The sequence below is a fragment of the Artemia franciscana genome, chromosome 14 (assembly GCF_032884065.1).
Source record: "Artemia franciscana chromosome 14, ASM3288406v1, whole genome shotgun sequence".
Lineage (NCBI taxonomy): Eukaryota > Metazoa > Arthropoda > Branchiopoda > Anostraca > Artemiidae > Artemia > Artemia franciscana.
The window spans coordinates 10,794,622-10,817,361 of record NC_088876.1 but is presented as its reverse complement, the minus strand read 5'-3'; the positions used below and the strand labels follow the sequence as shown (position 1 = coordinate 10,817,361).

At 34.3% G+C, this 22,740-nt stretch overlaps 1 protein-coding gene across 1 annotated transcript; it reads left to right on the top strand.

Annotated features, from left to right (window-relative positions):
- Window positions 1-1,788: 1,788 nt before the first annotated feature.
- Window positions 1,789-22,166, top strand: LOC136035297 (opsin, ultraviolet-sensitive-like). Its single transcript, XM_065716990.1, has 9 exons — window positions 1,789-1,871; window positions 3,144-3,208; window positions 3,616-3,795; window positions 5,595-5,810; window positions 7,495-7,625; window positions 8,991-9,163; window positions 12,581-12,741; window positions 18,955-19,056; window positions 21,960-22,166. The coding sequence occupies exons 2-9, from the start codon at window positions 3,177-3,179 to the stop codon at window positions 22,072-22,074; spliced, it is 1,110 nt and encodes a 369-aa protein (XP_065573062.1). The 5' UTR covers window positions 1,789-1,871; window positions 3,144-3,176; the 3' UTR covers window positions 22,075-22,166.
- Window positions 22,167-22,740: the final 574 nt, after the last annotated feature.

The window sequence follows — 22,740 nt, the reverse complement described above, 5'->3', positions numbered from 1 at the left end:
AATGACATTACTATCATCAAGAGAAAATTACAGATTGCTACGCAAAGGAAAGGGGATAATTAACAGAACCAAAGAAAGAGAAAAAGAAATGACATTTATCTTAAAAACAAGGACCGAAGGCTCCAACAACACTCATAACGTAAAACAATATAATGGTGCTCGAAGATAAAGCATGGGCTCATATGATCAGGCAAAATATACCCCTCCCCCTAAACCACTGTTACTAATCATATTATGTATAGAAACCAGTATTCGTAGCTATTATTCGTGGTCACTTAAATTTACTTTAATTACCAAGACGGTCATGGTCGTATCCAAAATTTTTGTTCGGGGGGGGGGGTGTAAGTCCTTTCAGTAATTGGAAATTTGTCCCACTTGCTGAAACAAAGCTCAAACTCTGGCTTCAAGCAGTCTGCCTCAGATAGCTACCATCGTGTAATTGAAGCAGAGGCTCCAGTTTCATGGTTTTTGGATCAAAAGAAGCAATCTTGGAAGCGGCAAGGGCACTGAAATAGAGCAATAGAGTTATATTTATTACTCTATTAAATAGAGTAATCAATAGAAAGGTTCTATAGTGAACAAGCAGATCAGGATCGTTCGAGTGTACTGTAATCCGACCTCCCGTCCTGGGACAGGTCATCTTAAGTCCTATTGGCAAACCACTGATCTTTGTTGAAAATAGAAGCGAAAGCAGTAGCAGCATTTTTTCGTCTTTCTGTTGTTTAGAAAGGACACTATTTATATGACTGCAAGTGGGAGCGAATCACAATCTGTCGACTGAAGGGCATTGCACAAGAAAAGCGTCAGGTGGAAAATTTCTTTTCCCACGTGCACATACATAATAAACTGTGATTGGCTCGTGATACCCAACAATTATAACACTTTAGCAGACTTTTCTACATTGCTATTCTCCTCAAGAACTTTGAGAGAACGCAACATACGTCAATAAAGCCCAGGAAATCGCATAACTGAATCTTGGCACTCTGTCCATCTTGTTTGAAGTGACATCAGATTCTGTTTTCGGGAGTCCAGTAGGAGTTTCTTAATTTTGTATATTCAAGATAGCACAATTAACGATCCCTAATCAATTATACAATAAGTGGATTTAGCTTTGTCTACACATTTCTCTATGATGTATTTATTTAATATTTTGCGCCCATATCCATCTTGAAGTGTTTCCTTGAATGAGCTACTCCAATGAATATGGGTAACTTATGAGAAAGGCAACTGGCGCTAGTGTCGACAAAAAAACTATCAACGTCATCTAGCGTCGGGCGACACTTGACATTTTTTCCAATGTAATAATAAGAATAAAAATTTAATTTGTGTAATTGGTAAGATTGAGTAGTAATAAGTTTCTGATTTCGGTTCTCGAACAAAAACAATTACAAAGCTATAAAAAATCCAAGTGTCGCAAAACGCTAGATGGCATCGATAGTTTTTTTTTGGCAGCACTAGTGCCAGTTTCCACTCTTATAAGTTACCCATACTCTTTGGGCTACTCTATCAAATTGCTTCCTTTAATTGAAGATTACAGATACGCAAAACTTTGTTATTAAACGCGCAATAAAACTAGCAGCAAATCGGGCACATAAGATGTTGTAAGTTTTTTAGCATATTCCCTTTTATTTTTGTTATACAGAAAAGTAAAAGATGTTTAGATTTGGACTTGATTAAGCCATACAAATTCTATTCCATTGCAAGTAATCTCTTCCAATCCAATTAGATATCAAAATATTGTGGTAAAATAGTATAATAAGAAGCCATAATCATATCGGATTTCTGCATATAAAGAGAATAATAATTGGGAACCTTTGCTGTAAATTGTTTGGAGTTGGCACCTACACTACAGGAGTACCTCCAACAGAAAGGTAATTTCGTTGTATTTATTATTGTAGTGGCTATCTTCTACTTCTTCGTATTAATGCGAAACCGCTTTACAGGTTTAGCACATTTTATAGACTTAAGCTCCATGATTTAGTTTATGTTACGTGAAAGAAAATATGGAACATGACAACATAGGAAACTCAAGTTCCTCTCCGAGAAATAGAAACACCATATTGCGTTAATAAACCTAGCTCAGGCTGCCATGGCTGGGGGGTGGCCAATTTTTTTAAAGATGATTGTGTTAGCTATTTGCTAGTTTACATTTTGCTTGGGGGAGGGGGGTAATTTTGCTAAAGGTGCCACTAGCCCTCGGAGTGGCCTTTTTACCATGCTAAAGGCTAATTATAAAGCCTTAATAAAAATATCAATTGTACTTATTTTTTTGTCCCTGGTTTTACTTCTGCTTTGCATTGAGCATAAATAAAAACGTCCACTTTTACCAAAAGGGATACAACATGCATATTTGGGCATATTTTTGGGACTAGTCTACATTGTGACAACTAACCAAAGAAAACTCGAATGCTAATACAAATACAAATTTCATCAATAATTTTGTATTTTTAGAACTGTGGATAGAGGCTTATATTCATTTTGAATCAGTCCTTTTCTGTACGGCACAAAGAACTCTACTCGCATAAAGATGGCAGCCAAACTTTGACAAGAAGCGAAAGATATGTAATTCTTATCCATAAATCGTATCGTGAGTATATCTCGTGGTGTTCACACGATCTGCGTGCACCGATAACAATAAAGAAGCAAAAACAACCGTTTTGAGAAAAAAAGGAACTTCCGCACATTTTTCATGCTTAAGTTAAGGTACAAAAAGAGTAAAAAATTAATTAAAAGACCAGATATTGCATGACTTTTGCAATGGGCGCATGAGATTTTCTGAACCAATTAATTTCACTAATCTACTTTCGGAAAGTCTTCAGGAAAACAACTTATTAGGTAATTTTTTGCCGATATACTAAACTAAAAAGTAATGCTAAAAAAGTAAAACTAAAAAGAATTCGGTGTTTTTGCCTACCATTTTGGCTGAAAATGTCCAATGAAGATGCACTTCAAGGGGTTGTATCAGGAGAGATAACTTCGTGGCTCAATACGAATAAACGGAGGAATAATAGCCTATATGTCTCTAGTTACAAACAAAGATTGTGGTTGTGAGAGTATACCTTGTTTGAATATTGCTAAATGGTTGAAGTTAATGTTAAATTTGAAAAGATAGAGATTAATTCTTATTAAAATTATTTTTTCAGGCCAGAAATTGATTTGGAGGACAAAGACTTGACATGGAGAACATAACGGCCTTTGATTACTATAAGTAAGTTTTTTTCTTGTCTCTTTTCTTAATTGTAGTTGTATTTGATCATCTCCTCTCTCTCTTCCCCCTTCCTCATTCTCTCTATTTTTCTCTCTCTCCCCCTCTCTCCTTTCTGCAACGTGATCTCTTTTGTAACTTAAAAATGGGAGGAGATCTAAAATTTCTGGTTGAGCTCTCCCCGAACTTTTTACGCATTTCTATCCGTGTCTGCATTAACCTGCATGCTCAGCGCTCCTCGAAATTTTCCAAGCAAGGGGGAAGTTCTTGGACAAAGATTCAGAGAATTCCCCTTATCGACCCTTTTGGGAGGTGCAAACTTAGATTTATCTATATCGTGTACTGTACGATATACATAATTTTGCTGTCTGGTGTATTAGAAAAAAAATGTACATATTTCCTCTTTTTAGGTATGAGCACAGAGAATTAGGATGGAATACTCCAGCCGATTATATGGACTATGTTCATCCGCATTGGAGACAGTTTGAAGCCCCGAACCCCTTTCTACACTATATGCTTGGAGTTTTTTATACTGGATTCATGTTTGCCTCCCTTATCGGAAATGGAGTTGTCATTTGGGTTTTTGCTAGGTAATATTTCTTTTTAATTAGACATTGCAATGTTTCCCCAGGCGCTTGGGAACAAAGGAAAAAGACAAACTATGCTTAAAAAACAAATTGGAAATTAAGTTAACTTTGTTCTTCTTGCTAGTTTTCTAGTCACAGCATTTTAGCTCTGCCAGATTAGAAATATTCACGCAGCTACAGTAATTACCATAAAAGAGATAATCAGAATCTTCTTCTTTATAGCAAAGTTTCCAGTACTACTTGATAACGTATTGTTACTTTTTGTAATTAAATAATATGCCAGAAATGTGATGGGCTACCCGTGACAACATACAACACGTTTCTAGAGATATATTACTCCAAAAAATAGTGAACAGCAAGTGACCTTACACTTTTATCAGCTGGTTATTGCTAAAACATCAATTATTATAATAGGTTGAGGCTCAGAAGAAGATGCCCAGACGGGCTTGGTGCTGCAGTGATCTGTTATTAGAAGTAGCAGCAGAGGAAATAATTTACCATAAAGCGTTACAAAGGGTTTAAACTTGAACAGTCATCTAAAGATATGGACATAAAAAAAAAAAAAAAAAAAAACTAGAGACAAATTTTACAGACCATAAGAACAATATTGATTATTCATTAAAATTTGGCACGGCTAGACAATTCTACTAAATCTGATCTTTTCTACAATTTTTTAATTAAGAATAACACGGATAATCAATCATCATTTAGAGGAAATATCAACTGATTATAGCCTCTTCCACAAATTCTCCTTTTAAAGAAGAAGAAGGCAATACTGATAGAATATGAAATGGAATAATTCAGTGGAACTTGATAATAATTAAGCAGCTTATTCTGTGATTAAAAAAAGCTCTTTTTGTAGAAGTTTCGTTTAAAGAGAACGTTTTCTCTCAAATTTCTACTACGAATATCAGTGATGGGACCAACACCTTGCCCCCCATCACCATTAATCTCTGGAAGTAAGGTGTCTAGCCCCTATGGGGTACAGCAAGTCAAATTTTAAAGATAAACAAAAACAACGGAAATCTTATTGAACAACTCAACTCAACTCTAGTGAACAGTCACTCTAATTATGTTTTTTTTTGTATAGTTGGATAAATTTGACTTCTTTGAGTTCCACTGGTCTGGTGTACCCTAAGGCTGTATTCCTTGGATACAGTTTTAATTCTTATTAAGAGAGAACCTCGATTTCTGGGGGTTCGAGGCTGAAAACTTGTCGTAGTGTGAAAGGAGTACAAGGTTAAGCTCAAATATTCTTCACGAGTTGGATCTTACTTGCCCCTTCTAGTTAGGTCTTACTCTGTTTAGATCTTAGCCAAAATACAAATGGAATCATGGAAATACAAAATTATGATACATCCGCTATCCAAACTCTCTGTTTATTTTGTTCTTTTTCTAAACGTTTGAAATTATTTCTTACTTTTGCTTTTTGTTTCTCCTCATTGTTTATTTGCTTTGTTGTTTTTCTTATTAAAGAACAACACTGACTAGTAGACTCACATTCAGCTTAGAAGGATGTGAGCGTATGCCACTTTGGCTATAATGAAGCCAATGTATGCACAGGTTTTCACATAAGTTTGCACCCCTTTTTACTCTTTCGCAGGGGATTGATCTGTTTGGAAATACGAGGCCTGGGGCCCGATGTAAGCTGGTGCAGGGCCTACAAAGAAGGGGACCTATTGGTCAATTAAAATCCTACAGAATATTAATGGATACCCTTTGTGCAACTAATGTCTTTTTTTCTATTATCATAATGTTTTCAAAAGGATACGGAAAATGGAGTCATTTCTATTTAATTATAGTGCAAAGAGCCTTCAGACCCCTTCAAATTTATTTGTGATCAATTTGGCAATATTAGATTTCATCATGATGGTCAAGACACCAGTATTTATAATCAATTCATTCAATGAAGGGCCTATTTGGGGTAAACTTGGCTGCGACATTTTTGCTCTCCTTGGTTCTTATTCTGGAATAGGTGGGGCGGCAACTAACGCTGCAATTGCTTTTGATAGATACAGGTACGCCTCTTTTTTTAGCTCTAGTTTTATTTTAGATTCAATTCTTTTTTAGCTCTTTGCTTTTTTTTACTTTAATTAAAATTTCTAAAAGAAATCTACTTTTGCTTTTGAAGCTAGATCTCACATCTTCCAGTGAAACAAATGTATTGTTAGCGGCGAGTTTTGGTTCGCTTCTGTTTAAATTTTTTTTTTAAATTTGTGGGGATCATTAGAAATTACTGGTCAGCTGAATGTTAACGAAAATCACCATTTTTCTAATTTTTTTACATTGGAAATATCCGCTACTAGATAGTTTCTTTAGAAGTTTGCTTTATAAATTTTGGATACTAAGGACCGTAGATCGTTGGGAAAAATCTACTACAAGACAGGTTCTTCAAAAATTCGTTTTAAATTTTGACTAATAAGGACTGCAGATAGTTTTTCACTAGGCTGCAACTACTGCTGCAACCAGAATCAAGGTGGAAAATTTTCTTTCTTCGACAAACAAAAAATTTTTCAAAGTAAATACAAGCTTCCTGGCTATCTACTTTTAAATATATACCACATACATTCTATTTCTTGGTGGGTACTTAGATGAGCTTTCTTTTCTGGAGAAAAAGTCTAAAAGGTGTCACAGATTTCACTTTCAATCACACATCCCAGGTGGATCTCACATGTTGAACATCATTTGGTCACTTTTTCAATCTTCTCTTGGATAAAAAAAAAATAAATAAGTCTGCTTGGCAATTTATACGATAAATAAGAACACGAGCTTGCGCACGCTAGACATTTTATGGAGTGATCCTTTAAGTTTTGGCACAGTCTCGCTTTTGGATTTGATTTTTTTTTTCTTTACCAAAAAACTGCGAAAATTAAAAATAGACGGTTTGAAATTTAAGACCGCGATGAAAAATGTTTATATGCTGAATAATTTAAATAATGAAACCAAAATGGTAACTGTGAAAGGGTAACTCTTTCACCCTTTCACCGTTACTCAGAAAGGGTCATCTTATTTTAATTTTGTGTTTTGTTTAAGTTTGTTTTTTTATCAGTTTTATTTTGCGCTGAGGAGGGTCAAGCGTAGGTCTTGACCGAAATGTTTGTATAATTTTTCAACTTTTTCACTGGCTGTTTGTTGGCCTCGTTTGCTTCCTTTCTTCGCTATTTTATGTTTTATCTCAACTTTGATAGAATAACCTAGATGTGAAATAATTTGTAACAGGATAAAACCAATGCAATTTTCTAGCTAACCCAATGATACTCAACTAAGTTCATCAGCTCTTAAAGCTGATAAAATTGTTAGGGATACGCTCAGTGCTTTTTGGAATATTATTGAGTGTCTTAAGGAAATTGAAAAGCCAACATTCCTTTGATACATTTCTACTCTGTGGCAAAATAAAATGTTTCTTACAAATCAACATCTACACAGATGTTTACTCTTAAAGCACCTATGACAGTCGCAGGGGGGTTTTACGTTTTCTCCGTGATTTCTGCATGAAAAAATATCTAAAAACGTAAATTGTTTTTTTTTTTTAATTTGGGTCCTTTCTGCATTAATTATTATTTAATTCAACGTTTACGTGCCCGCTCTAGAATTAACCAAATAAAATTAGGGATATGAGATATCCTATTTTGTTGTATTTTTATTTCATCTGTTTAATATATTTCAAGGGAATCAAAAAGTATTTTTCTTTCTTATTCTAAGGACAATCGCACGACCTTTTGATGGAAAACTCAACCGAACTCAAGCTTTGGGTCTTTGTGTTTTGTGCTGGTTGTATGCTACTCCATTTTCACTGATGCCTTTTTTCAACATTTGGGGCCGATTTGTTCCAGGTAAACCTTAGAACTTGTTAAAAATAATGATGTTTTTAATATTGTTACTACTCAGTCGTTGAAGCTTTAGATGACCTGTGTGTGACTCACTGGTGAACGCTCGACCCCACCCCCCTATCTGAACTTTTTTCTTTGTTGATTCTCCAGGACTTCGGTCATTTTTAAAACCCATTATAAGACCTAATCTGAAGTATTCTGTTTGCTTTTGTTAGATTTCACTTTTTTAATGTAATGTAATTTTTGTCATCCATAGTTAGATCGTACATTTTTTTCAAATCATTACGATTAAAGGGTGAAGGATACATCAAAGAGGTATTTAACCAATTGAATACTGTAAACTTTTCCTATATTATCTCCATTTGCCTTTTTAAAACAGATTATTAAATAATAGATCATATTTGGGAATTTTATTGACTGCCTCAATTCGCCAAGTTTCTTCTGTACTATGAAGCATCTATTCCATAAAGGACACGCTGGACCTGCAGTCCTATGTCCTGCGGGAAACGGGTACGAGTCCTGATGTCACTGATCCTTTGGCTTAGGGTGTGGGTCATTTTGTTTAATCTGCAAGCTCAACTACCGTCAGGAAGTAGAGCTTAAAGCTAAATAGGTTCCCATGTAACATCTGAATTTGAAATAGTTTGTGAGGCAGTAAAACGCCTGGTCCTACCGCAAGAAAATATACTACAAAACACTTCCTTTGTCTATCTGACTACAGACAAATATTCCTAAAGGACTTGGCCTAATGGGCTGCAATTTGGTTTTTGGAACTCCTGCAGACAGGAAAAAGTTAAGAAGAGAGTGGGAGTCAGAGAGGGTTTTCAATGCATAGAGTTTGGTTAAAAGCGCTAACAGGGCCTGCTACAGTGCGTTAAGCGTATGAAATATGTTTAAAAAATTCTTAAAAAAACAATTTTATAAAATGCTCAATCGTTTTCTGATACTTTTTACCCGGTCCTGTAAACTAGTAATTACTATGTTTGTATTCCAATCAGTAGGTTTACGGTTCAATTCCGGATGGCCTAGCTTTTTTCCTGTTTTTGCAACATTTTAACTTCGTCTCGGAAAGTAGTGGGAAGTTCATGAAAAGGTCAAAAGGGGCAAAGTGAAGTTTTTTTTCAAGAAAAGGGGAGTTTATGAGGGCAGAGTCATCGAAAAGACTTAAAAATTTAGAAATTTGATATTATAGCACACATTAAACCATTATAAGGTTCAAAGGCAATGCTGTGTAGCTGGATAGCGGAATGTAATAAATATTAAAATCCCCCTGAACAATCGTGATCTTTTGATTAAATCAATAAAAGAGCCAAAGTTATTGTCACTAAAAGCGCTTTTTTTGCCCCTTTTGAAACATTTTTTTTCCAGAGGGCTTTTTGACAACCTGCAGCTTTGATTACATCAGTGACGACATAAGTACTAAATATTTTGTTGCGACTGTCTTTGTCACCTCGTATGTCCTACCGATGACTTGCATTATATATTTCTACTCTCAGCTGGTTAGTCATGTAAGACAACACGAAGAATCTCTGAGAGCTCAGGTAAAGCAGTACAGTTCTCTTTCATCTTGTAGATTACCTATTCTAACCTGACAGTATAATTATCAGTTTCAATACTTAACTGACCTTTATGAAACAAGGCTGTATTTGATCTAGAGACAGAGAAGAAACTCTGACCCCGCAAGGTGCCTTAGAAGGCGCTCGTGCATCCCTTATTCGACTTAACCGCTTAATACTAACTTCCCCGGATGTAATCCATAAAAATAAATAATTATCGAGCAACTTGTCAACTGAAACGTTATAAGCAACTAGGCGAATAATAATATTAATCACTTGTGTTCCACTGTAAACATAGCTTATCTGCAAACTCCTTCAAGCTGTGCCACATTTCACAATTGATTTCCCTTTTTGTTCTCTGTATATAGTTTCACATATTTTGTTTCCATTTTTAAAAAGATTGAATAGTTGTTTATATATGACGTCACTTATCCTCAGTTATCTTGTATTTTCCGTGATTAGCAGGTGTAACTTATCAGACAGCTAATCCAGACTCATAATAGTAATCAAAATAGTAGACTCAAAATAGACTCAAACAGACTCAAAAACAAAACAGACAAAAACAGACTCAAAATAGTAATCATGCGAAACATTGACTTCGTTAATACCTCGTGAAATGCAAAGGACAAGTCATTGGGATTGTCGACTAGGTAACCTTGGAATACTCGAATGCCCTATTAGGTTGTCATGAAAACAATGAATTATTGTGTTCCAATGCTCCTTTTGTACCCTTACAGTTTAGCTCTCTACGTCAATGCTTTTACGATATCTCCTGAAACGTGGGTATACTTAATTTTTTTCACTACAATAATCAGGCATACAATATGAAACATCAGAAAATACAGAGGAAAAACTATTATCGCACAAGGTGTCTTAGGCTGCCATGCACAGCCACATGCACGTTTTTTTGTGCCATTATTATCCTCTAATCCTAAAACGAGCAATTATTCCTATAATATCCTGTATTTATCGTATAATTTATCATTTTTTTCATTTTGGGATTCATATTTTGTTTTGTTTTTGGATCCAAATTTCTTTAATGAAGCCTTCTACTGTGCTCGCCACATACAGTTTTTTTTGGAAAGATAACTTTTTTTATTTGTGGAGGGGGGACCAAACTTAAAAAATGTCAAATTGTGAGGAAAATACATACAACTTTTGCATCTTGGGGGATAAAAGATTGAATCCCCCCTTCTGTTCACGTGTTGCCTACTGCACTTGAAAGTATATGTTCCATTGTTAGTACCTTGTGATTATTTCTAATTTAAGTATAGGCTTTCTTTTAAAAAGGAAGGTGTATTGTCCCCTCAACTATTCTCCAATCCCACTCAACTTAAAATTAAAAGTAGCTTCTTTTCAAAATAAAATTGGTGAAAGAGAAAACTCAATTTTAACTCAGAGAGAGAGAGAGAAAAAAAAACAACAAAAAAACAACATAGGTGTTACGCAGTAAAATTACATAGCTAACTGTCAAGGCCTAGTAGAAGCATTAGTTGGATTCGTTCTACAAAATCCATTTTTGGCTTTTGTTTTGTATTGGGTCAAGACCTAGATGTTTTTCACAGTTGAAAAAATTTTGGAAAAATCAGAAGGTAGGTCTTCGAGCCAATAAGAGAATACTGGAAGCTATAGTTATGACAGTGGTCAAGTATGGTTCCAAATCATGTGCGCTTCTGAAGAAGGAGGAGGATTTGTTAGATATTTTCCAGAGGTATTGTTTTCGGATTAATTTGGGTACCCGTTTGACTGACCGCATTTCAAACAGTAAGCTGTTCGGAAAATATAGCTCTATCCCTCTTTCTAAGGCTATAATGAGAGAAAAATTCAAATGGATAGGACACATTCTGCGGATGAGGGATGACAGGTTGGCAAAAATTGTCCTTTCTGGCCAATCATCTGGAGCCAAACGAAGAGCGGATCGTCCTTGAATGTAATGGGAGAAGGTCATAGAGAAGGATTTAAGAGAAGTTGGAACTTCTTAGAAGGATTTGAAAAGCAAAACTTAGAATAGACTGGGGTGGACGAAAAGCGTGCGTAGCTATATGTTTATCTCAGGCGGCTTAGTGCTGCAGCGAGCTGTTAGGCGTAGTAGTAGCTGACCAGAAGCATAAGTGGTGCAAGTAGTTTCTAATTCCTGCTGTCTTTCTTTTGAGGAGTCGAAGATTCGAACCTGTTGGGTTCCTTAGCTTCTTCAAAAAATTTCAGACATTCCCTTGATGGTAAAACTAGAATAAATGCAAAATAACTGAGACCCTTTTCTCATCTTAAACGACAATGTAAAAGAAAAGAGAATGCCTAAAGCTATAATGAATTAAACAATAAACAAGGTGTGGAATAAAGCAAGGGTAAGACGAAACGATATGTTCTTAGTTTGAATTTCAAGGTTAAATGAAAAGTAAATTGAGCTCATTTTTAAATAATTGACAGTGGATTTAACGGATCTTGAGCCCCAACCATAGAGAAATTCTCTTTTTGGTATAAGTGATGATCAGTTACAAAACTGTCATTTTCTTAGATATCTCTACTTTTTTCGATTTGTTTTTTTCCTCCTCTTCTAGAATAAATATTTGAAACCATAAAATTATTGTTTATCTCGTAACAACTATTGATGAACAACTGTTTTCAATTACAAAGGTCCCTGCTTGAATCTTACGTCAGCTGAGAAGAAACCTGGGTCTCTATCTATCTCCAGGCAAAGAATATGTGCCATCATAGGGCAGAATGGTCTTGTGTAATGAAAGAACCAAATGTACGTGTTTAGTAAAACTTTTTGGTTTAAGAGATTCAGCTTTGAAGAATTATCGCCCTTGAGACTTTAAATAAAAACTAAAATAGGTTGAATTACCCTTCCCAAGGTAAAAGTCTAAAAATACAAATTATTTCTCAGTGAATTAAAAATCGATAAAGTATTGCCTAACATGGCGGCAGAGACAACAATATATTTTGAAAGTTATTATGCCATATATTAAAATCCTCAAGTTACAGGGCGAAAGCAAGAATAAAAGACTCGCAAAAGACTCGCAAAAAGAGACTCATCAACTGAAGCGTCCATCCGAAGCCCTATGCGCCAGAAATGGCTCTGGAGGGTATTCAACCTTTATTCTGTCCGAGTTATAAGTCTTCTGAAACCGTTCTTCTTCAGATTATTGAAAATCTTTTTCAATAGTTTAAAATTTAAGATACATCTGAACTATGGCTTTGAATTTATTGGCAGCTTTTTCTTCTTCATTTCAGGACACGAAAAAATTGAGCTATTAATTACTTTATAGATTTGCATTTATCCCCACTATTGTAAGTACTATTGTAACTTATTGTAACTATTGTAACTTAAGTATCCTTATTTACTTAACTCTACCATGAAATCCTAGCTGTGATATACATTAAGCAATATTCTTTTCTCAGGCTAAAAAAATGAACGTCGAAAGCCTAAGAAGCAGTAAAGACCAGAATGAAACATCAGCTGAAATTCGAATTGCAAAAGTTGCCATTGGTTTATTTGCGATGTTTGTGATTTCATGGACTCCATACGCTATAGTCGCTCTAATTTGTGCTTTCGGTAACAGGTGAGACACTCAAAATTTATTTCTTCTTCTTTTCTAATTATTGAATGAACTAAGAATCTGTAAAATGTCTCTCCTGCACATCCACAGTTATGTGACACGAGACACCTCATACCCAGGGATTATCACTTTGGACTCTTAGGACTTTAGAAATTATTCCGAAATTTTCAAAAGATGCACTTTTTTTGTTATCTTTTGTTGTTGATTTTTTCATGGCTTTAACCATTTCACTCAGGTGTTGGCTTTCCACAAATAAAAATACTGTATACATACCTGACCTTTGTCTCTGCCACCCGTGCCTGCCACCTGATGCTTTGGGTCCTCGATTGGCGTTACATGCTTACCTCTGCTACTGAATGTCTCCATGCCTTGGCAACAATTAGTCTTAAGCCGCAATTTTTTGAATTTATGAAGGTACATGCGTGTACTTAGGACAACTTTCTCTCGTAAAGAAGAAAATGCTTCAAAAAAATTAAAAGATAAAAAAAGCTATTTTAAAACCTAAAACGAGCAGAAATAAAGTCATGGCAAAATAGACCCTACAGAAAAACTGTTTCATGTAGGGTTAAATGTAATATCATTTTCCTTAATATTTCTCAAGACTAACTTTACACGCTGTTACACTGTTGGGAAAAAATAGAAGAAAATAACCTTACAGTTTTCTGCTTTTATTTTTAAAAAGGAAAACAGACAACAGGTTGCACAACGAACAAAAATAACGTCTAAACTAATGGAATATTGATCCTAAGAAAAAACAAAACAAATTTGAAGTTCTTACAAGCTCTTCAAATAAGTTATATATACATAAATATATATATATATATATATGTAATATAAATATATGTATATATATACTATATATAATATATATTATATGTATATATATAATATATATACATATATGTATATATATATATATATATATATATATTATATATGTATATATATATATATATATATATATATATATATATACTAGCTGTTGGGGTGGCGCTTCGCGCCACCCAACACCTAGTTGGTGGGGGCGCTTCGCGTAAGTCGTTACGGCACCATATTAGTTACCCGCCATTGTAGTTGTGTCCCTATGTCCCACCTGTGAATATAGATAGATATATATATATATATATATATATATATATATATATATATATATAAAATATATATATATATATATATATATATATATATATATATATATATATATATATATAATATATATAATATATATACATATATATATATATATATATTATATATATATTATATGTTTTTAACTACGTAAAACTTGCGAATATACAACATTCTTTGCTGTCCCATTGTCTGTGCATATAAATAGATGTCAGGTTTACCGACTCTTGAACATGCAAACATATAATGGTCCATGGGAAAACAATCCGTATTCAGATCTATACCTCATGATTCTAATGATTGCCCTTGAGCTTTGTTGATGTGATTGCTAATCGACCATTCCCTGAGTCGCCATCGTCATTTATATATCCCCCTGTGCACCCCGGCGTCCCCTTTGTAGTTATGTCCCTGTGTCCCGGTCGTCATTTATATTCCCTGTGTCCCGGTCGTCATTTGTGTCCCGGTGTTCCAGTCTGTGATTTCTCTTTGAGTGTCCCGGGCGTCATTTATATTCCTTGTGTCCCGGTGTCCCGGTCGTCATTTATATCCCCCTGTGCCCCCCGGCGTCCCCATTGTAGTTGTGTCCCTGTGTCCCGGTCGTCATTTATATTCCCTGTGTCCCGGTCGTCATTTGTATCCCGGTGTCCCGGTCTGTATATACATTCGTTTTTTAGTTTTGTTTTTCTCCTTTATTTTTTTCCTTTTTCTTTTTTTTTCTTTTTTAGTTTATTTAGATTTTTAGATTTCTTAGTTTTTTTATTAGTTTTTAGTTTTTTTGTAGTTTTTACAATTTTTTTAGTTTTTTTAGTTTTTTTTTTACTTATGTCCTGGTCGTCATTTATACTCCCTGTGTCCCGGTCGTCATTTGTGTCTCGGTGCTTTGTTGATTGCTAATTTATATTATATTTATATTTATATTTTTTATATTTATTAATATTTTTTTAGTTTTCTTTTCTCTTATTTTCAGTTTTTTTCCTTTTTTTTAGTTTTTTCTTTTTTAGTTTTTAGTTTTTTTTTGTTTTTTACCTTTTTTTAGTTTTTTTAGTTTTTTTAGTTTTTTAGCTTTTTTAGTTTTTTTATTAGTTTTTAGTTTTTTTTAGTTTTTGCCTTTTTTTAGTTTTTCAGTTTTTTTTAGTTTTTAGTTTTTTACCTTTTTTTAGTTTTTTTTAGTTTTTTAGCTTTTTTAGTTTTTTTTCTTTTTAGTTTTTTTTGTAGTTTTTACCTTTTTTAGTTTTTTTTCTTCTTTTGTATTAGTGTGAAATAATTCAGACGTCATATGCGGACAAACACGACGTCACTCGACAGACAGACAGACAGACATAACCCACAAACAACTTAGTTTTATATATATTTATTCATATTTTTTTAGTTTTCTTTTTCTCTTTTATTTTTCAGTTTTTTCCTTTTTTTTAGTTTTTTTCTTTTTTAGTTTTTAGTTTTTAGACTTCAGGATGAAAATTTGAGAAAAAAAAAAATTCCAGGAACAGTTGAGTACTAAACTTGAGGGTTTAAAATTTGACAATGTGGAAGATGGATGGAAGAATTTCAGAAAAACAATTTGTGAAGTTGCTGATGGTGTCCTAGGGAAGAGTGCTAAGACAGCAACTAGGAATATTAGTGAAAAAGCTTTAGGTTTAATAGAGAGTAGAAGGGGTTTGTATAAGAATTATCTGAGCGATAGGTCGTATGAAAACAAAGGAATGTAAAGAAAGTGGAGAAAGCATTAAAATATGAACTAAGGAGATGTGAAATGGAGGCGATGGATAAAATTTCTGAGGATCTGGAAGATGCGGCTAGACGGCATAATAGTAAAATATTATACTGGCATGTTAATAAATTGAAAGGGAGTAGCCGATCCGGACTAGTCCCAGTTAAAGATAGAAATGGGGTCACAATTAGTGATAAGGAAAAAGTTAAAGAAAGATGGGTGGAACATTTTGAAAATGTGCTAAACCGAGATACAGTTGCAGGAAAGATATAGATGAAAATGAAAAAGTTTGTGATACCTTGGATGTGAAGGAAGATTTGTTTAGTGAGGAAGAATTAGCGACAGTACTAGAAGGAGTCTGGTCTCTGTAGGTAGCAAATTACTGAGTAATATGATACTTTTTAGACTGAGACATGCGGTAGACAAAGTTTTAAGGTAAGAACAATGCGGTTTTAGAAAAGGTAGAGGATGTGTCGACCATGTTTTCACTCTTAGGTTAATAATTGAGAAGTCCCTTCGTTGTCAAACACCTTTGGTCCTTAGTTTTATCGATTATGAGCAAGCTTTCGATTCTGTTGATAGAACAGCGTTAACAAAGGTCTTATCGTTATATGGTATACCAGAAAAATACATTAAAGTGATTTGCGCTATGTACGAGAATAATACTGCTGCGGTTAAGGTAGGAAATGAGGTTAGCAACTGGTTTTGTATTAAATCAGGAGTTACGCAGGGTTGTGTTCTATCCCCCTTTATATGGATCATTTTGATGGACTTCGTCTTAAGGAGCACAGGAAAGGCAATTGGAGACCATGGAATCAAATGGGGGGGAAGAACGCTCCTGGACTTAGATTATGCTGATGATTTAAGCATATTAGATGAAAGTGTGAGCAAAATGAATGAATTTTTAGAGGTTTTACGAGTTCAGGGTGCTAAAATAGGCTTGAAAATTAATGTTAAGAAGACTAAGTCACTAAGGTTAGGAATAAGTGAAGATGAACAGGTGACCATAGTAACGAAAAGATTGATCAGGTTGGAGCTTCAGTTACCTTGGTAGTATTATTAGTAAAGATGGTGGGAGCAGTGAAGATGTTAAAAGTAGAATAGCTAAAGCTCAGGGTGTTTTTTCACAGTTAAAAAAAGTTTGGAAGAATAGAAAGATAAGCCTACAAACCAAGATTAGAATATTGGAAGCTACAGTGATGACAGTGGTCAAATATGGCTCTGAAGCATGGACACTCCGAAAAGCAGATGAAAATTTACTAGATGTTTTCCAGAGAAATTGCCTACGGATTGTTCTGGGTACCCGGCTGACTGACCGTATTTCAAACAGTAGGTTGTACGAAAAGTGTGGTTCAATCCCGCTTTCTGGGGCTATAATGAAAGAAAGGTTGAGATGGCTAGGCCACGTTCTACGGATGAAGGATGACAGATTACCGAAGATTGTCGTTTTTGGCCAACCGTCTGGGGCTACACGGAAAGCAGGTCGTCCTTGTCTGGGTTGGGAGGATGTCATAAATAAGGATTTAAAGGAAATGGGAACTTCCTGGGAGGGTGTAAAGAGGGAGGCTTTAAATAGATTAGGTTGGAGGAGGAGCCGGCGTAGCTGTTTTGGCCTCAGGCGGCTTGGTGCTGCAGTGAGTTATTAGTAGTAGTAGTAGTAGTAGTTTAGTTTTTTACCTTTTTTTTAGTTTTTTTTAGTTTTTTTAGTTTTTTAGCTTTTTTAGTTTTTTTATTAGTTTTTATTTTTTTTGTAGTTTTTGCCTTTTTTTATTTTTTTCAGTTTTTTTTTAGTTATTAGATTTTACCTTTTTTTAGTTTTTTTTAGTTTTTTAGCTTTTTTAGTTTTTTTTTTCTTTTTAGTTTTTTTTGTAGTTTTTACCTTTTTTAGTTTTTTTCTTCTTTTGTATTAGTGTTAAATAATTCAGACGTCATATGCGAACAAGCATGACGTCACCTGATCCATCCACAGATCCACACACAGACAACTTATTTTTATATATATAGATATATATATATATATATATATATATATATATATATATATATATATATATATATATATATATATATATAGTCAAGGCTGAAGCTTTCAAGAATAGTGGTTGGCCAACTCTTTAGCCTAGCATAAACAGGCTCTTACATAGAAGCAAATTTTGTCTGATGCTTAGAAAGGAAATTATTAAAGAATAAGCTTTCGGTTAATAAATTGTAACCGGTGACTCTTTCTTATTCCTCTCCTTTCTCAGTCTCTTCCCCTCTTCCACCTTTTCTCTGTCTCTCTCTCTCTCTCTCTCTCTCTCTCTCTCTCTCTCTCTCTCTCTCTCTCTCTCTCTCTCTCTCTCTCTCTCTCTCTCTCTCTCTCTCTCTCCCTTTAACTTGTTGCTGTCTTTTCTTCTTCTTTTTTGTAAATAAAAATGCAAAAATGACAATGTAAGTAAAATACAACCTGAATAGGGCGTTAAATTGATGGTGCTGACAATTTGAGCCTTTTTTTTACGAATATGAAATAATCATTGAGTACTATAACATGTACTACTTTTTTCGAGAAATGAAAATGAAATTAAAGTTCGTTTTGGAAAATAAAAATAAAATATCACCCAATTAGGCAAATTACAAATAAATTTACCTATGGATAAACATTCACCTAATTCTGTGATGAAACCCAAATGGGGCCTGGCTGAATTTATGGTCACTAGGAAATCTTTTGAGCCTCAGTGTTAGTCGCTTAGAATGAAAGCAAAATAATATTTAGTTCTTAGTCATTTTCGTAAGGGCCTCTTCGAAAATCATAGGTTCAATATATTTAAACTCGTTAGGCACCATGTTTCACAGCTCGGCTTTCCAAGGCCACTGTTGCTGCAAAAACAAAAATTTTGAGTGGTTGGGGTTCAAACTTCAAAAGCAGACACTCAAACATGATTTTTTGTCGGGTGGGGCAATCTTTTAAAATATTGACAAAAATAGGTAAACGCTCTGGAAATGGTTAGGAACTAGCGGAATATAGTTAGAATATCAAGACTTTCGGGAGAGGAGAAACGCGCCCTAGGATACCCTCTCACTGCGATGTATGTGCCTGATCGGAAATGATGGAAACTATGATATATTAGTAGTGATTGATAATATTGGCAATTATTTTGTTTGTTTTATAAACTCTTCATATCAAAGGATACAATCAGATATTTCCTTAGCTTCGCCAATCGATAGAGCAATGTTTTTTTATTGCATTTAACTAAAAATTTCTCATTTATGAAGAATGTGGACAGATTTTGGATTAAACTGTTCGGTTCATTGTTCTTTATGCTATGGAGTTTTTCCGTTTGGAAATTGAGTATCTCATGAGTTTTTATTTTTTCTTTATTTACATTTTTACTTATTTATAGGGCACTTATAACTCCTTTTGTCTCGATGCTACCAGCTCTCACTTGTAAAGCTGTTGCCTGTATTGATCCTTGGATCTACGCAATTAATCACCCAAGATACAGGTCAGTAAAACCTAACTTTTGCCGTTATTTATTACTCATTTTGGTGCTTAATTAATGCTTCAAAATTCATTTTGAAGGATGTCGTAAAAAAAATATATATATTTTCAACAAATAAATTCTACTAAGAATAGATAAGTAAAATATTTGAATACTTAAGGATAGTGATGGTGAGCAACCATCTCTTTCATTCAAGAAAAGAAATTTCATGAAATGACGGTAATCTCATTCAATCAGAATTAAAGGAAACGGAACCACAAACAGGGTACAACTTTAATATATCTATTTTAAAAATGTGCTATTTCGGAGGCCCTTCTACTGCTTTTGTTCTATGTAAATAAAAAAAAAACTTTCCAAAAAAGAATTTTTTCGCAGGAAAGTAAAGAACCACAGTAAAATTAAGACCAGAAGAAATAAAGTCCTCTAATATTTCAAATCAAAACGACCAGAAATTACTAATAAAAATAAATAAAACCCGAAACAAGAATGAATTGAAATAATTTAATTCAAGCATAAAGATAACAGATACTGCTACAAATAAATAAATAAGTCTTGAAAGGAGTAAAAATCAAATTACATATTCTGGTCAAACTTAAAACGAACAAAAATTAGTGCAAACAAGTGTTCGTCTACTGCCCCCTCCTTCCTATCGCCGCTATGCAAAAGTTTAAAGCATATCGCATTATTTGCGTTTTTTGAAAACTGTATTTATTTTGAAGAGTTTGCTGAAATTCTTGAACATCAACGGAAAATAAAAGCAAATCAATATAATAATAAAAATGATTGAAAAGAACTAATGAAAAAAACTGAATATTTAATATATAATGATATTAATTCCTGGAAATTTCAGTAATTCAAGATTTTATTCACTGCAGTTGTTTTTATTTTGCAATTTTATAAATATATACAAAATATTTATAATGACTTTTTTCCAGTAAAGTGCAACGTCGTAATGAGTTTAAAAACTTCTATTTTTAGGGAGGAGGGGGAAGGGGGCATAGGCCAAACTCCTGCTTGTACGCATTTTTTGTTTGTTTCAAGTTTTACTTGAATACTCAATTTAATGTCTACTCGTTTCAAGATTTATATATTCATTCAATATCGATATCTGTTATTTTTATGTTTGATGTAATAATTTATTTTAATTTCTGCTTGTCCTGGGTTTCATTTATTCTTTTATAGTGATTGTTGCTCGTTTTGAGTTTGAATTGTCATAGATAAATATTTCTGTGAAGTCAGTTTTGAGGGTGTGGTCATCTAAAAAGGATAAGGGGTACCCTTTGCCCTCCAAGCGCTTTTCAATATGCCATGAAAGTTTCAACTTAGCCCCCTCAGCCCTTTGTGAGATATTGCAGATGCGCCGTTTTGTATCTTGGGTTGCGTCAATGGATTTTTAACCGTTTTGACAACAAGCATGCACTAAGTGTGTTTTATTTTATTCAATATTCCTCAACATTCCCCTCAAGACCAGGATCAAACATGCCCCCTTTTTGCAATAACAAACCTTATATATAAGCAAATGGCAACTTTCATAACTTACGGTCCTTGCCCCAGGGGCTGTTGGGGGCTATGGCATCTCCGAAGGCATAGTAATTCGACTTTTAGACTATTTTCAACAAAATGGTTATTTTAAATTTTGACCAGATATCTTTTAGTGGAAAGGAGCTAAAAAAAACCATGTAAGTAGGAATGTTTGCCTCCAGCTACTTTTCAACGTCCCTCTCAATATACCCTGAAAGTTTCAACTTAATACCCTCAGTCGTTCTTAAGATGTTGTATATACGCCTTTTTGATAAACTAGATGCATATAGTATGTTTTGATCTAGTTTAGTATGCCCCTCAAATTCTCCCGAAATTTCACCTTAGTAGACTTAGGCTTTTCGAGCAGACCTAGAATCATACATTCCCCCTCTTCAAATGATAAATCCTTCTTTTAACCAATGGGTAAATTGTATAATCTTTAGTTCTTTCCCTGGAGGTGTCGGGGAATGACGTCCCTGGAGGTATAGTTATTAAACTTTTTGAATATTTTTTTTCAAAGTTTTGATCAGTTTTGAAGGGAGGGTGGAACGAAAAAGGACAATGGGGGCTGGTTGCCCTCCGATTACTCTTCAGAATCCCATGAAAGTTTAAACTTCCTCAGCTGGTATTTGGATATTGCTGATGCAGCCTTTTGACAAATAGCATGCGCATAGCGTGGTTTGATTTCGTTTGTCATCCCTCTCAACATATCCCTTAAGGTTCACCTTAATACCCTTCATCTTTTTGGAGACCCAGGATCAAACTGCCCCATTTTCCCAATCAAAAACCTTAAATGTAATCAATGGGAAGCGTACATAACTTAAAGCGTTTTCCCAAGGGTATATGGGGGGGGGTGATGGTTATGGCAACCCTGAAGGCATAATCATTTGACCTTAGGACTATTTTGAACAAAATGGCTTTCTCAAAATTCTGATTGGATGTCTTGGGGATAAAATTTTGATTGGATATTTTTGGTGTTGGTGGGGAATTGGCTGCCCTCCGACCACTTTTGACCGTTAAAAAGGACACTAGAACTATGAATTTTCAATTGAATGAGCCCCCTCCATACTTTATAAAACCTCCCTTCCCGATGAACTGGCCCTAGAAAAAAATAATACATTGAAGCCTTATGGCTCTTTACCATAGTCAACGCAAGAACATTGTCTCTGATAGACGCATGTGCATGAAACCATGCCTCTTCGCTGAAATAATGACGTTTTTACAGTTCACCCCCATAATTCGGCAAATTCCACATGTAATTAACCTATTTTGCAGTTTTTCCAGAATTATACCCTCTCCCCAATCAGTGTTGTTTGCATGATCATACTTTTCCCTTAAAGACAAAACGTTCTTGTTATTCAATTAAACTTGTACATACTTTTCAGACTGGAGCTCCAAAAACGTATGCCGTGGTTTTGCATCCATGAACCAGAACCACCAAAGACTGATAGTAGCTCTGTAAGCAGTGAGAAAACGGTGGCCACAAATGAAACCTCCTAAAACAGACGGAAAATTCTCTTATAGTATTAAAGGTTTATCATGTTTAGTTTATAGAAGCATTTTAAAATCAATAAAAAAAAGATCAGGAACAATTTATCTCTGAAATTTAATCTTTTTTTTTTTAGGAAAAACTATGCTTTATTTTTCTCTTTGGTTTCATTCCTTAAATCAGTTCCTAAAATTTATAAAGCAGGAATTGGCTTGCAAAGAACTGACAGTTTCATGTCTATGTTGTCACGAAATTAAAGGTAAAAGTTGCCAAAAGGGATCAAAGGTGAAGACCTAGGTTTCAAAATCTGACTTAAAGTTCCCAACTGGGGGTCGTATTGGGAAACAGACTAAAGAAAGTAGAATCAAAGCTAGCATTTAAAATTTTGCACCAGTTACTTATACTATCTAAAATAAAAAATCGTACTTTCCAACCAGCACATAATATACGACTGACTTGAAAAAGAATGAGGTAATCAAACAGTTCGTGGTAACGAACTGTATTAAGGAGCGACCCGGCTCAATAGTAACCAAAAATCTGAAAAATGGAATTTTCATATCAATACCTACATAAAAAGAATCGCATTTTAATGCTGATTTTAAATATATAAGTTTCATCAAGTTTAGTCTTACTCATCAAAAGTTACGAGCCTGAGAAAATTTACGTTATTTTAGAAA